The following is a 16,109-nucleotide window of genomic DNA, read 5'->3' on the forward strand; positions in this document are numbered from 1 at the left end:
CTTTTACCAACCAACCCAAAAAGATGCAGCCCAGAAGAAGAAACATCTCAGCAATTGTGTGAAAGGTAGCTGGCACAGAGCTACTGGACTACAAAAGGAGTTAGTTCTCTTGGGTCACGGCTTTGAAAGGTTATTCCTCTCTCAACGCTGCAGAGCAACAGCTACCTTCCACTACACCAGTCACTACTGTCACAGCATCCCTCCTTGCTCTCCCATTCCAGCACCTCCACAGAAATCAGACTTCTTGCAGCTGGTTACAGGTTTCACTGCATTATGCTGATGTATGAATATAACCAGAATATGCCAGAGAGAAAGCAGAGATGGTCAGGAAGCATTCAGCAAAAAGTGTGTTCAATCTTCTCATTAAAAAAGGAAAACCTCTTCCCTGAAAACCTTAACTGGGTTTTTCATGCATGATCTGTTTTTCACCCCCAGAAATTAAATATTCAAAAACGGAATTTTTAACAGACAAACAGGAGCTTTTTGATCATTCCTTTGCTGTTGGTGACGAACCCAGATAAGGGGGCTTAAGGGTGCTTCAAGCATTGCTTGAGTGTTGCTACAGAGAGTGAAACGGGGGCTTGCTCTCTGTATTTGAAGAATAAGCCATACATGCCATCAAATGCATTTATTTCAGCTGAAGTTCATGGGTTTTTATCACCCATGCCCAAATGTCCCCGTCAGGCTGTTAACTCCTGATTCCACAAACACGCCTGAGCTTTATACACCTATTGTCTGTCGTGCAGGGCGGTACGTGCCTCGCTGGCAGGAATAATTCATAGAAAGTATCCATATAAAATGCCATTTGAGGCTGCTTTCCGACGTTCAGAGTGTATTTGAGACCCCCACTGCCAGATAGGTCAGGCCATGCGGTACCCATACCTGCTTTGTCAGCCGTTGCCAAATGGCTCATGGCTGAATGGTCACACTCAAGATCTAACTTCTGCTCTCACAGAAGTTTGGCTGAGTTACTGGGTGATTTTTAAGCGGGTCATGTTCATTTTGTGCCTCAGTTTCCCCACCTATGAAGTGGGGCTTGTAGCTTAAAAAAGGAAAGAGTAATGCATTAATGCATTAACGCATGCAAGGCACTTGAAAAGCATTAAACAGAACATGGTATACTGCTGCAAAATATGTTTATTAATTAACCGTCAGAGATCTGCTGGTTTATTAGGAACCTTTCAGAGATGTGCCTTCTCATTAGCCTGGTACAAAACAACCCACAGCAGGAGGGAACAAGTTGCTTCAAACAAGGTTCAACTTTCTGCCAGTTTGATCTTCATCTCATTGGCAGACTTCTGAATCTAAATTTAATTATAGTTCCTTAAATGTTTCCTGATATCGTATCTCAATCTCTCTGTGCTATGTCTTTTTATGGTTTCTTTTTTGTCGTGGGACAGAGGGATAGATCATTTTTTCCAGTGTCCATTAAAATTCCCTTTGCCTGCAGTGCAGTATGCTCTATAAAAGAGATGAACCTGCTGCAAGTGAAATAAGCTGATGCTGCACTGTCTTTTTAGAGCAACAGCAATCTTTATAGATTATTTTTCCAAGTGTCATGAATCTCCTTCAAAGTCACAAGTGACTGTTATCAATTAATATACTTAATCGTCTCATTTTCAAGTCGCATTCAAGCCAAACAGAGTCTATGCTCACCCTGGCAGACGCTGAAAGCTTTGCCTTTCAGAGATAAAATGTTACCTTGGATGTAATGGGGGTGGTTTGGGGGTGTGTGTGTGTGTGTGATTCAGGAGCAGAAAGATGTTAAAGTGCAGCACCTGAGGCCTTCTTGTTTTCTGAATTTACAGTCTCAGGCTGGCAGTCGTATAAATGAGTGATGCTCTCTGATGTTCTCTTCCAAGCAGGCTATGAAATTGGCAGGGAGTCTTCGGTTTTGTGCTGATGTGTCCAGAATTCAAATAATTTGATTCTTGGGTATAATGACAATTGAAGGCACGGTATTACCTTGAGAAAAAGAGATGGGAGAGACAGCTTCTGTATCCTGTATTGAATTAACAACCGATTCCCATTTACTCTCACCGCTGAAAACTCTATTATGCGGGGTTCTTATTGCCCTTATTCAAGGGCATGGAATTAAAAAAGTGATATCGATGGTAATGCTCTCATCTTCCTACCATGACATTGAATAATGGGGACAAAGAAGGGAAATGTTGAAGGATGATATGCCTTTTAAAATACTGCTGATATTGAAAACATATAAAGGACAATGCATTTGAATATCAGCTGATGAAGTCATATTCAGATTATTATGCTTTTTGCCTATGCCTTTAAATCATCTTTGCTTTTATTTTTGCCATTGTTTTTGGAACATTTGATTTTCTTGTGTTTTCAGGAGAGAGTCCTTACATACCTGAGAGGAGGACAGAGGTGGAGCGTTGGTTACACTAATCCCAAGAGGAATCTGTTCTCTCTCCTCCTGGATCCGGAGAGCCAGAGTTATGAACCTGGCGGGGAAAAGTCCACCAACAGACTGGTGTAATTATACAGGTAGAGTAATACCACTGCTCAAGCGGAGGCTCTTCTTCTGTCATCTTCCAGGTCCGCTTAAGGCCTTTCTGAAGTTACACAGACTAGATAAAACTGGTGGTCTTATAACGAATTAAGAAGACCCTGCAGAATCCTTCCTTTACAAATACATTCATTTAGGTTTTTAAATGTATTTTCCTGTGCAAATTATACCTTAGACAAAATCATGAGTGTATTTCTATTAGGAAGCTTCAAATGCTATTTTACAGAACAAGGGATAACATCTCCATTTTACAGGACAGCAACTGAGAAGCAGAATATTTAACTACCTTGATAAAAGTCACACAGGAAATACTTTCTGAAGTGGGAACAAAGCACGGATCTTGCTCTCATTAGTGCAAAACCGCAAAGCCTCCCTGAACTATTGACACTCTTACCTAATCTCAACCCAGATGTTTATGGGGCCCCTTACACTAAATTTTCAGTCTAACCTCTCTGTGAGCTGGAATCATGGAAATCAGCTCTGCAACATGCCTGAATAAGGTTTAAAATTACACTGGAAAGGGTTTAGGGAACAAGTGTCAAAATTCTTACCTATAACGATACGCGTTGCTTCTGACCACATCGATGCTATCGTTATGTTGGTGTAACTCCGTGATTGCAGTATGAGATCAGGATGTGGTTCAAAACCTCTTCATGGCAATTCTGAAAAGTCAAAATCATGGCTCATAGTTTACTTTGTAAAAGGTAAAGCTCATTTTATCTCCCGCTGCCCCTCACATAGTCAGGACTACCTGTGGCTACCTGTGATCTGAAACGTGGTCTTCCTTCAGAGACCCTTCAGCTGGCAGCACCTCGGGATGGAGCGGAGTCCCAGTCTCCCCAGTGCACGACTCTCCCTTTGATACTTGTTCACCTCCATCATTTGCGTGTGACTACAGAAAAATCAGCTTTATCGCTGATTGCAATCATCTGCAAAATTTTCTTTCCATGAACTGGTAGATGCTCATGAAGCACAATAGTGCTATCGAGGTATATTTTTTTCAGGGAAAGGAGTGGGGGGCGAAAGAAGAGGGGCTCTGAGAGGGACATTGCGATGACATGGCAGGGCACGATGACCTGGAAAGCTTTACAGGCACCTGCCACAAAGCTGCTGGTGCTGCCTTGTCTGGTGATGCACAGCTCGCTGCGTGTATGTGCTCCCACGCACCGAGCTGAAGAACAGTTGTGCTCCTCCACCCTGTGTTAGCGCCCTGGTTACACCCACCAAGCTCTGTAAACTAACAGGGACATCGAGACTCCATTTCTAGCTAGACAGAATATTTGCAAGGAGCCACTGAGGGTGTAGAGAGGTGATAGCTATAGTTTCCTTGGGTACGTAGCTTTCTTGCCTGTGCTGGCAGGGATACATTTTAGACGAAGAATTAAAATTATACCAGCTGCCTGTGGCCTCCAGAGGTCAGCATATCACTTGAGAAGAGCTAAATCACAGAGCCCTCAAACCCTACTCTTCAGGCATGGTCTCATTATGTCCTCTGTATAGTTTCCAGCCTCACTGGTAATAAGATTTAAAGGTTTTGTCCCCAATGCTAGTTGTGACAATAAAAGTAAGAAAAGAAAAAAATGGTCTCAGAATCTCCATTGTAAGATGCAAAATATTGTCATTGGTCAGCACTGCCACTTGGATGTGGGATCGTTTAGGTGACAAGTTCAGTGCAAATAATCAGATGAATAGCTACCCATACACTTAGGAGCTATTCCTCACATGTTAGTACTGCTGGGACGCATGGACATGCCGACTGTCTTCTGAGAGGACTGCCAGGCCTGTTCGGCTGTGCTATATGCTTTATCTTTTTAGTCCTTTTGAACGCGATGTGCTGTTCTAGTGACACTCTCAAAAAGGATAAGGTAGAACCAGAAAACATCCAGAGATGAGAAGCAGAGATTATCAGAGGTGTGAAACACCTTTCATGCAAGAAGGAACTTAGACTATTCATCTCGGGAAAAAAAAAAGTTGGAGGGAATATGATATAGGTCTTTAAAGGCAAGAACAGTGAAAAAAAGATGATAGGAAATGACTATTCCTTATCTCTCACAATATGGTTGTCAACCAATGACGTTATCAGGCAACGGGTTTTGAAATAAACATAGCACAGAATTAAACTGTGAAAATCGTTGCTTTGGGACTTTATGGAGACCAAAGAGTCAAAAAAAAAGGGACTAGGCAAACGCAGGGAGTGGGCTGGTGTTAGGCAGAGGGGCCTGAAGGCCAGCTCACACAACGCTCACTGGACCTTCCTGCAAGCTGGGAAGGCTTCAGTCGCTGTCACTCACTCCCTGCCTGCCTCAGCACCTGCTGCTTGTCTCTGTGGGGGTAAGATACCACCCGCTTTTGCCTCAGCAGGTATGCTTCTCGTGCTCTTACTGTTACTACAACACTAAGAAACTTCCTTTTGCTTAAGAAGCAAGTGACAACAGTCTTTGCAGGAAAGGCTCCAAACTGAAGTCTTTCTAAATACTGGCAAGTGTTGATCAGCTCTAGTGATATTTATACTGGATTCAATAATCCAAAACAAAATCAGGACAAGCTAGGTCTAGGGACCCTAATCTCACATGGTCTCCTCTGAGATCAGATAGGCTCTGTCGTTGTTGAGAAGTAGCACCCAAATGTATTTCTCTCTGGGCCGCCAGCCTCAAAACATGCTCAGAAACACCAAAGAGCCCCAGTGTCACACAACACTATCCAATTTCTCCTACAACACTACCTAATTCGTCCTTACCATGAAGTACTCTAAAAGGCTTACTGAGATCTCAGTGTTCTCACTTTACTGCTTTGAAACACAGCCTTAAGTGGATCCAGCAGGCATCAGCTGTAGACAAAGTGTAGGAACCCTGCTACAAAAAATAAATAATACAAGGAATCCAGCCCAGCTCAAAAAAAAAAAAAAAAAAAAAGAAATAAGAACACTCAAATCTTCTGTTATTTTTATTAAAGCTGCAGAGTCTTACTACACACAACAAATACTTTCTCGATATAATCTAAGTTAATAAAATAGTTGAACAATTCTTTAGATTTATATTTGTATAGAAATGATCTGTGGAACATCTCATCTTGAAACAGCAGTGCCCGAAAATGACTATTCAGCAGGATTTTTTTTAAAGAAGAGTTTGGGACTAGAGGATGCACTGTTCATTCTCAAAGAAAAAAAAAAAATCCATGCAGAAATAACCCCCACCCTCTTCCTGCCTTCTCTCCTACCCAAAGTGTAAGGCTGTATGGAATGACCACCTAACTGGTGGCCCTTTCTTCCAGTGTTCTTCCTCATGTCTACGTTAGGAGCTGTCGTCTAAACTCAGTAACTAAAACATGACAAAGAGAAAATTCAATTGCACAATCCTAGTCTGCAGGTGACAAAGTCATAACATCTCTTTACAGGAGTCCCTACTCTTTTTCCAGTTACGAGAATTCGTTATTGCGTTGTGTTTGTTCCCCCACTCTCGCCTACGTGGCTGATGTCAGTTACTGTCCGTATGCCTTTGTTAACAGAAGTCAGTCTATCTACCATTGCTTCGGTCTCCCTTCTTCACCTATAAGTAGTTTAGATTCTACGTAGCACTGCCTGCAAAGGGCCGACTCCGTGGTATTTTCCCCCCATTTTAGACAAAGCCCATAGCTCAAGTGATGATCTCCTCGCTGCAGCTATGCATCGGTGTCGCCCGTGAGATGTCTCTTATGGACTGTGAGGCGTGTCTTTGCTAGATCATTCCATTTAACTTAGTCCACTCGTAGATGTCCTGTTCACATACTATATCTGAGTTGATGAGGAGGTATCTGTCCCCAACACAGAAATGTTTCTGGCAGGCAGCACATTTGAAGCATTCAAGGTGATACACTTTGTCCTTCACCCGCATGGTCATCTCGTAAGCCCGGATTCTCTTGTCGCAGGAGGCGCAGAGGCCGTCTTGGCCAAAGAGCCTAAAACAACAACAGCAGAGAAGTAAGCAGCGTTCCTTTGCTGGGGAGATGGGAAAAAACCAAATCGAAACAAGAACACAACATCAGTGCCTTGGTCCATTAGTCATAGCATTGCCACGTTAGACAGAGGTCACAGGGAAAGCTGCCGGGGAGAAATCTAAACTTTGCAATACCGAAAATTGTGGCAGAAAGTCCAAGGTCCTCACCTTTTTTCAATATAATTGACTTCTCTGATCGATTACTTCATCCTGAATCGCTGAGCAGCTTCAGGAGGAGCAAAGGCTCCCCAGATCATAGCATGAAGTTGTGCCATGCTAATACTCCCACTTCTGGGATTGGTAGAAATTACCTTTCTGTTGATAAATGTTACCTATCTTCAGCTGTTTCTATCGTAGTTTACAGAAAGGAGTCAACACGAGCCACGGTTTAAGACTCCTGTCTTGTCGTTGCCTCCACACTGGAGATCCTTTCAAACCCAAACATTTCTAAATCCATTAAGTCACTCCTGCTGGGTTTCAAATGGATTCGTGCTAAGACCTTCTAGATACTTACGCTAGCCCAAACAATTTCATGATCTGGACCGCTCTTCAACCTGCCTTGAAAAACCCTGCTGAGATCACGATGGTACTGTCTATTAAAAGGAGCCCCTAAGGGATGCGCGAGGGATGTGTTCCCCTCACAGCATGCACCGCCGTCCACCTGGCGCAGTGCGACACGGTCAGCTACCTGTGCCGGCCAGCCTTTCATGCAGTCTGCTGGCTACAGAGTCTGTAAGTCGAATCTTTAATAAATAAGCAGATATATATACTTTTTTTTTTTCCTTACTTTTCAAAGTATACACCTATTGAGTTTGACTTCTAAGTTTCCATGCTAATTCTGGAAAGAGTTTTTCCACCTCTCACACTTCTCCTACACATGCTCGTGCCTGCTCCACGTCAGCTTCTGAACTGGAAGAAGAATGCCCACTAAATTAAGTGAGATCTTTAAGGGGAAAAGACACCATTTCTTTCGCCTACCAGGAGATGTCAGTGTTTACTTCCGCCCAATGAAAGTAATACTAAGGTTACACAAAGGTTGCCAAATTCTTCATTAATGAGGAAAGATATTATATGTTGCATTATTAAATAGAGAAAAAAATTGAATTTCACTGCACGAAAATACATGAATTGTATTGCCATACCTTCTGTTGCTTCCATTTTAAGATTAAAAGTATTTGGACAGCGTAACTAATGCTGGATCACTGCTGGACTGTGGTGTATGTGGAGTATTTACGAGTGGCCCCATTAGCAGAACTCAGTGCTTAGTCTCTGCTTAGCAAAATCCCCGTCGGTAAAGCTCAGGGACACCGTAATTAGGAACTCCACTGAGACTGGGGTTTAGTTTTTATTGGCAGGTAAATTAGCCTTCAGTAGGTAGCTGAAAAAATAGCAAAGACCAGTATTCTGTTCCACAGACGTCCTGTAACGTTAGGGATCCATTAGAGGAAATGGTCACAGCCAGCACAGCAAAGATCAATACACTTCAATTGTAATCTAGAATATAAAGATCCTTTATTATCAATTTTTGTGAAATATATTCATCTCAGTTTAATCCTCCTACTTTCAAATTTTGGCAAAACAGAGAGGCAGAGAAAATACCTGTACCAAGTACCTGATTTGGCAGAATGGGTAAATTCTTGCCTATTTAGGACCAGGCTTAAGAACACTAAAAATCCACTGGATACAAATATTAGTGCCATCAAACTTTCCTGTACTGGCTGTAGCTTTGCAATAAACATACAGCACATGGCACCTTTCTGCTTGAGGTGTCCCAGAGAACTTTGCCAGTGATGCAGAAAAAAAGAGAGGGATTGATCGTTGTACGAAAGGCAGCGGCTTCAGACACGGAGCAGGTACAGCAGCCCTGCTGGCTGGGGGAATCAAGCATCTCTTACATAGCTGATATTACTGCATCAGGAGAATGAATTGGATTCAGTTACCTTGGATACCGTGTTCTTAAATGAGAGAACTAAATGATCTTTCATCAGTCACCGATCTTGGCACTTGGGTTTATATACCTTTCAGCTCCAAGGCGATGCTTGGAGAAGCACAGAACTCCTTAAAACCATTCAGGGGAACCGGTTCATCGTCAGCTCAGGGGGAGCTTGCTGAAATTCATCACCTTTTTCCCGATTTCTACTTGCCAGAATCCCGCGCTGGCACTGCACGGCTCGCCCGGAGCTAGCAGGTTATGTCTGTGCAGGCTGACGGATGCCAACAACCCCAAAAGCCCAGGAGCGCTTACTGTATTCTGCACATTTTCAAATAATTCTCTTTAGTCCACAACATGTAGCAATGATTTCATTTTCCTTTAAAAAATGCATTTTTCCCAACAAGATTTTTAAGAGTTAACCGATAAACAACTGTAAGTGACCTAATCAACCCAGATAACCTCTGGATTTACCTGCAACTTACTGAAGAACCCCAGCAGTACCAGAAAGCATCTGTGCATGAACCCCCAAAATAGATGAGCCCCTGTTGTAAACCTGTGCTCGCAAATGGTGCTGCGTTACAGCTGTGACTGCTGTCAGGCTTCTCGGAGTAATCAAAAATGAATTCTTTATGAATCTTTGCTCACTAGCTGTACCGATTAAATGACAAAGCAAAGCTGAAACGATCGAAGGAAGGGGAGCAAGGGTGGAACGAGTGGGTTTGTACCTGAGATAGTCCCTTCTGCAGAGCTTCCTGCCCAGTTTGTAATACAGACGCCTCCCCACTTCTCCGAGCCTGCACCCGCACAGGTCGCAGCTGAGGCAGTCTTCGTGCCAGTACTGATCGATGGCTTTCAGGAAATAGCGGTCCCCGATGTTCTGCTGGCAACCGCCGCATGTCAGCAGCGAAGGGGGAATCTGGAGGACTTCATCCACTGGCTCCCTGGGGGGGATGAAAGAATCATTGGAGAAGGAAAATGTACTCTGAAAGCGTCCACATGAGAAGAAGGAGAAGGAAAAACAAAACACAGGAGTGGTCAAGTTAGAACAGGGGTTACATCCTCATTTTTTCTGCCAGCTGAGTAAATGATTTATCTCCTTCTGACATGAGAGGGAGCAGGACTTCACTCTTCTTTTGCTTTAAAAAAAAGAACAGCTTGAATTGTAAGGAGTTAATACAAGTATCCAAACATTTGCTATTTTTTTTTATTTTTCTTCAAAGAATAATGCATAGACATGACAATCTCTATATCACCCGTGTGTATTCATTACTGTAAAGGCATCTACTACCTTACTCGGACATCGGTGTCTCTGTAGATTTATCATTTTTCTTCTACTGGACAGAACATGAATTGCTCAGTCAGGTGTCGCAATCCATGCAGTTCTTATAAAAGAAATACCTCTCCCATAACATGATTCTTCCATAATTAAAGATCGTGCTTTTTCAAAAGTACAGTCAAAAAGCTGCCTGGATCCACCGTTTCGTAGAAATGCTGGTTGTGCCTGTGCAGACTGACGGGTGCCAACAACCCCAAAGTCCAAAGGGTTCTTACTGAATTCTGCTCATTTTCAAATAATTATGGTTTGTCCACAACACACAGCAATGCTTTCATTTGCATTTAAAAAATGCCTTTTTTCCCAACAAGATTTTTAAAGAATTACCTATAAACAACTCTAAGTGACCTCACCAACACAGATAACCTCTGGATTTACCTTTAACTTACCAAACAATCCCAGCAATACCATAAAGCATCTGCACATGAACCCAAAAATATATGAGCCCATGATGTAACCCTGAGCTTGCAAACTTTGACTGTTAGTGTCGCCAGAGGCAAAGGGAATTTCTGTCTCGCCAAGGGCAAGAAGGACTAGAAAAGGCACCTGAGGGATTTTGCATGCAGTCAGCTTTCCGTTGGGAAACGTAAATTTGAAGACGAAGACTGGGGATGTCATTTCTCGGAACAGCATGAAATGAATACATACAAGAGAGGAGGATGTTGCCCAACTGGTTTACATTTTGCTGCTGGTTTTAAGAGAGCCAGAATTTTACCTGATATGACTGCAGGACTTCTGTTTCTTCCTTCAGCTAAGGACATGAATCCCCTGGGATGGGCCTATGCCAACATAGCTCAAACAATTATTTGGGATTTACACATCCCGCTGTGAAAACAGGCACAAATCTTTATTGTGTAGCAGCGCTGACTACTCACGCACAATGTTTTTTCCCTTTTAAAAAAGCTCTCAAATCCAGGATGGTTCTGGGGATAAAGCAAGAATTTTCTTCAAAGCTACTTTCGTAAGGAATTATTTTCTTTGCCCTTTTGTGTAATTTTACAAGTTCTGCCAAAAAAAAAAAAAAAAGGCAAAAAAAATGAAAAGAAAGCTCAGTTCTGCAAGGTTTGCAGCAACCCGGTGCTGCCACTGAGGGCCTCATCCACATCCCAGGGGAGTTAATAAAAAACTATTGGATCCATCCTTTAAGCACTTGCTTAATTTTAAACTTGTGGCTAGCGGCAAGGAAGGTGTGTATCCGCACATTTATGCTTCGCTGGATCGTGACCGAGGTGCTCAATATCTGGTAGAGTGGAACCCCACATTTTTTCATACATTATTGGGTTTCTTTCTTTAGCTCCGAGTCCCTCAACGCTTTGTTTCTGTCGCTGGCCTGTCCTCCCTTAGGCTGGTGGGGCAGAGGAGACTGACACTGATGGAGAAGGATCAGGCTGCTCCCGGTTTCCAGCAGGCAAGAGCTAAAAATTATATTACTACTGCTTATTTACTGGGTCAGCAGATTTCTGGGCAAAAATTACTTTCTTCAGCAGGGAGAAGTGACCACTGGTCAACAACTTCTATGCTGAGAAACTGATCCTGCAGTTTTTTATTTAGGCAAGCTGAGCCCTAAGATATTATCTGATCATATTCTCTTCTGGTTTTTACTCTTCTAAGTTCAAACTGCTGCACCCTGCAAGTTGTGTCATAACATCGCTCTCCTACCAGCTCTCCGTCCTGTGAGTTTTTGTTAAAATCATGGGGAACTCTGTATGTGATTAGGCCCCAGTTTATTCTTTTGGGCCCCCTACTCCCTTTCCTAACTCATGGGCTCCACTCTGACAGGGTCTGAGAGCCTTCCAATAGAAGGAAATGCGCATTATTATCCTTTATCACCCATTATTTGAAACTTCAGATGTACCCCGAAATATTTCATCTTACAGGTGTTCAGGAATCACAAGCCAGGTCTCTCTGAAAGCCTTAAACTCCGGAACAGCCCGGCGGATGTTTACTCAGAACAGAACTGCTGGTTTATGCATTAGCTTTCTGATGTCCATAGATTTCTAAGCTGGCACTAAGTCGCTAAAACACAAGGTAGGTAAATAAATAAAGATTACTAAAACTTTGTAATTGAAACCTGGACAACATATACCTCGGAGGTTGGAGTATCGTTTCTTAAAAACCAGTATAAAATGGGAGAAAACGTAACACATAAAACATCAGATGTGACACGGAAGAAATGGATTTTATCCCCAAAAGAAGCAGTTCCCATGCGTTCACTCTGGGCTTCAAGCAATGGCATTTTTAGTATCTCACAGGAAACAAGCCACAAATGACTCAAGTTTACTGAGAGCAATGTTTTAAGCGTTATCTGAAAAGGGAGGTTTTATAATTTTTTTCTTCTTCTTCTCTCTTATCGTGATTCCAGACAAGCGTAACTGCAGTTATTAGCATGTACGGGGCTGAGATGACTCTGTTTTTCTGCGGGGTTTCCGTGCCTGTGGCCAGCGGGATGCCGGTGTGCGCGGGAGGGACGGGACAGCTGCGGAGCGCAGCCCGAAAGCCTGGATTGGGACACCGGAGTGGGAAACCCAGGCAGGGAAATTCTCATCTTCTACATCCCCTCAATCAAGTCTTTCTGCGTGCCCTTTGCAAAACACCCTGCCCCCACCCAAGCAGTTTATAGAAGCTCTCGAAAGTTGCATTATGAAAATGTGGAAGTCGAGCACCCACAGATAACAGCTCTGACCTTTTCACTACAATCGGCTACAGCGAGCTGGGCAGATCAAAGATGGGGCACAGAGGGTCCCTCCAAAGGGAAAAAACACCTTCTGATTTGCAAAGCGTGATGCTCTGCGTCCCCCCGAGCCGGTCCCAGCACCCTGGGCTGGGATGAGCGGGGTGGTCGGGGGGGGGGGTTGTGTGGACGGGGGGGGCTGCCGCCTCTCTGCCCCCGCAAGCTGCTCCCGGCTGGTCTGTCCCAGAACTCGGGGGGGCTCTCACCGACCTCCACCACACCCCGCAACCTGCCCCCGCAGCAGGGGGAGGCGCGGGGGCCGGGGCAGCCCGCCCGCCGGTGCCCGCTGCCCCCGGTGGCTCCGCCGGCACGGCCAGGCGGGGCGGGGGGGGGGTGTGTGTGGCATGGGGAGGGGGGGTGCCGGTGAGCCCCCTGCCCGCCGCCGGGAAGGGCTCTGCCGGCCACACAATGCCGGTGGCGGCGGGGCCGGCCAAGCCGCCCCGGTGGGGAGGACGGGTGGCCACCGGAGGGCTCCCGGGGAGGGGGGGGGGGGAGAAAAAGAGGCCACTTACTCGGAAGGATCGAGGCTTTTCCTCTCGATGGCCGATGACATTGGCAGGGATTGTTCCTTTGTAGCGTGCCTGTGGTGGGATCTGCCCCCGCTGCCCCCGCAGAGGCTGTCTGCTCTCGGAGCCTTTTCACCAGCTGAGTTCCCCCTCCGCCCCCCAATGACATTCACAGGATTTCCTCCTGCAACACCAAAGAGAAAGAGAGAGAGAGAGAGAGAGAGAGAGAAATATGGGCTGGGGCCGCCGGGCTGTGCCCCCGCACGGCCGCCCCGCACGGCCGCCCCGCACCACGGCCGCCTCTAACCTCCCATCCCCGCCGCGCTCCTCCTGCGGGGCCGGGGCCGGGGCGGCGGGGGGGGCGCAGCGGCTGCCTCGGCTGCCACCCCTGCCTCAGCCCGGAGCTCCCCGGGCTCGGCTCAGGCTGTCTGCCCGGCCCCCTCCGACCATGCTCCGGAGCCGGCTGGCTGCGCTGCAAAGAGGCAGATCGGCATCGCTAGGATTATTATTATTACTCCGTGGCTCAGCCCCGGGTCTCTGGTTTCATTTCCTTTTTCCTGATCACGATTCAAATACAATAGAAGGAAATCACACTTAAAGAGACAGCTGCCCATTTCTTAACTGGACTCCTGGGGATTTAGCAATACGACCAGCAGCATCACGACTCGCTGGGTTTCTTAAAGAGACAGAGCCGGGGCTCCCCAGAGCCGGGGCTGGGAACCGACGTCGCAGCTTCACCTTACAAGGGTATTTAATAACACTTTCTGGGCGGAGAAGGGGTGCTCGGGGAGGTGGGCGACCTGCAAACGATCCCAAGGGCTGGAAAAAAATAAGCACCTGGTTCCGTATCACTGGCGTCTCCTCTGCTCCAGACAGGACCAAAGCGAGTGTCACCCTCTCTCTCCTCCTCTCCCTCTCCTTCCCTTACAGATATATATGCCCGTGCCCACACACACACATATTTTTTCCACCGTACTTTGAGACCCACAGGTAAAGAACCCTCGTATTATTTTTCTACCTACGATTCAAATTGGCCGACTAAATTCTGTCTCATTTATATCCCCTGGTGAACATTTACAGTGTCTGCTTCTAGACATGCTCTAGTTCTTGGCAAGCAATATAACAAATTTATACCTTGACACCGTTTGATGTTAATGAGCTATAAAAGCCAGAGAGTACAAAGTATCGATCTGTAATTAATCACAGAGAAGCTAAAGATGGGAAAGTCTTGCCTGAATATCTCTACTTCCCCTCCCACCCTTCCTCCTCTCCATCAGCACAGCACATCCCGGAAAGGACTGATTTACAGCACCAGGGAGAAAACTATTACAGCAATTCGAGCGTTTCCCAGTCTCCGTGGCGGTAGATACTGGCCGTTGCTGGAGGCAGAGTTCTGGAGGAGACGAACTGCTTGCCCTGTTAATTCCTTTAAAAACAGGAAGAAAATATCTGTAATCAAGCTCTAGTGAATACTAGTAGAAATACTTCGCTTCTATATTAAACCCCAGAAGAGAAATGCGTTTGATGTCTATTTTTATGACGACATTCCAATTTTTCCAGCTTTTTGGCAGCTGGGGATATAATATCTGCAATACATTAATGATCCCGATTCAAAGATTAGTGATGTCAGCAGAAGGACTGTTATTCATTTCAAGGGGCTTTGAACCACGCTCTCGCAACGCTTCAGAGCCGTCACTAGTCATTAGAACACATCTTTCTTATTCTTTAAAAACATTATCTCTGATGTATTTTAAGCTACTACAGTACGACAGTCACTCTTATTTCTGTTAAAGGAAAAGGCTCTTTTGTTAGGTTTTCATAGACAGGACCGAATTATGTGATGGCTATTTAATTTCTGACTTATTTACACTGTGATCAGAAAAGTAAAATGTAAACCTCTCCAGAAGGCTGAATAATTAAACTATTGCAAGACACCCCCCCCCCCAATCTTCTCAGAACTTTATTATGTTGGTTTAAAATAATCAGAAATTGAATTTAAAGGTGGATCAAAAACATGCATAAGGACTTCAAACACGTTATTTAAGACATTTCTATAAGCTTGGTTTCTCCTGGCTCTGTGTCTCGCAGTTTGAAAAAGTATAAACTCTGAGTCAAACTTTCCCTGACGATTGGGGTATTCAGACTGTGAATAGCTCCTGACGCAATAATGTGAACAATTCCACAACGCCAGGCAAATGTTCTGGTTTCAGATGACAAGTTGTGCATACACTACGGACATACTGGCATGCTGCCTCTCTTCTATTTATTGGCCCAAAATTCACAGGAAATGAAGAACTTTAAGACCTCTGTCCCTTCGTCTATCTAAAAGAGATCAGCTGGTTCAAAGGTTTTGGTGAGCGACAAAAACATCGACATCGGCATGTAAGGAGTTACTTCATTCCTTAGAAAAGCAACATTAAAATGAGGCAACAGTGGCCAGTGATTATTGGAAAACCCAGTTTGTAAGCTTTTGCAACGCCTGTGTTCCTTGCTTTGCTCAGACTGCCACAGGTCTAGCAGATACCCTCCCTGAAGCTAATGAGAGGTTTCTCATGTTCATAGTTGAGCACCTGCATTGCTGGGCGGACCAAGAACACTCTCCGCTTTGCAAGAGCAATCCCTTAACCTGCAGAAAGCTTCTTCTGCATGAAACCAGTGAAACGGCGTGCAGTGAAGGCGCCGAAGAGGACGGTTCGTATGCGTTTAATTGTCATCTTTTTCAGTCAGATCCAGAACAAACTTCTTAGAAAAAGGCAGATCTTGAAGCACAGTACTTGTGATAGCGCTGGCATCGCTCCATGGTCCTGCAGACGCCACCTGTCTCCTTGTCTAAAAAGAATTGTAATCAAACCCGCGAGGTTATTTCTTGTTTTCTCTCTTTCCTGTGAAGGAGAGATGCTAGGCAAAGCTGTGAGCTAAGAGACGTGAAAAAAGCAGTCAGTTGGCTGGGACGTAACATAATAAACGTGTTGCTCCACCGTGTTTAATGGGACTCGATCTGCTTAGACAAAGAGTGATCAGAAAATGCGGGGTGAGGGTTGAAGTTTGTCAGGGTATCTTGAATAAATCGCACAGCGAAGGCACCAGGCAACACGATGCATCAGG

General features: G+C 44.9%; 1 protein-coding gene and 2 long non-coding RNA genes across 8 annotated transcripts; 1 reads left to right on the plus strand and 2 right to left on the minus strand.

The window, feature by feature from the left end:
• Positions 1 to 240: 240 nt before the first annotated feature.
• LOC142058003 (uncharacterized) lies at positions 241 to 4,342 on the minus strand. Its single transcript, XR_012660837.1, has 3 exons — positions 3,082 to 4,342; positions 2,372 to 2,465; positions 241 to 1,965 (listed from the first exon to the last, which is right to left on the minus strand). It is a non-coding gene; the product is annotated as an uncharacterized LOC142058003 (long non-coding RNA).
• A 1,118-nt stretch (positions 4,343 to 5,460) lies between these two features.
• Positions 5,461 to 13,606, minus strand: LMO2 (LIM domain only 2). Its single transcript, XM_075095026.1, has 4 exons — positions 13,312 to 13,606; positions 13,011 to 13,188; positions 9,160 to 9,375; positions 5,461 to 6,463 (listed from the first exon to the last, which is right to left on the minus strand). The coding sequence occupies exons 1-4, from the start codon at positions 13,316 to 13,318 to the stop codon at positions 6,244 to 6,246; spliced, it is 621 nt and encodes a 206-aa protein (XP_074951127.1). The 5' UTR covers positions 13,319 to 13,606; the 3' UTR covers positions 5,461 to 6,243.
• LOC142058002 (uncharacterized) lies at positions 9,369 to 15,547 on the plus strand. Of its 6 annotated transcripts, none has more exons than XR_012660835.1 (4): positions 9,369 to 11,440; positions 11,645 to 11,795; positions 13,935 to 13,994; positions 14,282 to 15,547. It is a non-coding gene; the product is annotated as an uncharacterized LOC142058002 (long non-coding RNA). The 6 variants fall into 6 exon arrangements; XR_012660833.1 differs by lacking the exon at positions 13,935 to 13,994 and having other exon boundaries at positions 9,369 to 11,175; positions 11,379 to 11,440; XR_012660836.1 differs by lacking the exon at positions 13,935 to 13,994 and having other exon boundaries at positions 9,369 to 11,010; positions 11,112 to 11,440.
• The last annotated feature ends 562 nt before the right edge of the window (positions 15,548 to 16,109 follow it).

Source organism: Phalacrocorax aristotelis, chromosome 5 (assembly GCF_949628215.1).
Source record: "Phalacrocorax aristotelis chromosome 5, bGulAri2.1, whole genome shotgun sequence".
In the NCBI taxonomy this organism is placed as follows: Eukaryota; Metazoa; Chordata; class Aves; order Suliformes; family Phalacrocoracidae; genus Phalacrocorax; species Phalacrocorax aristotelis.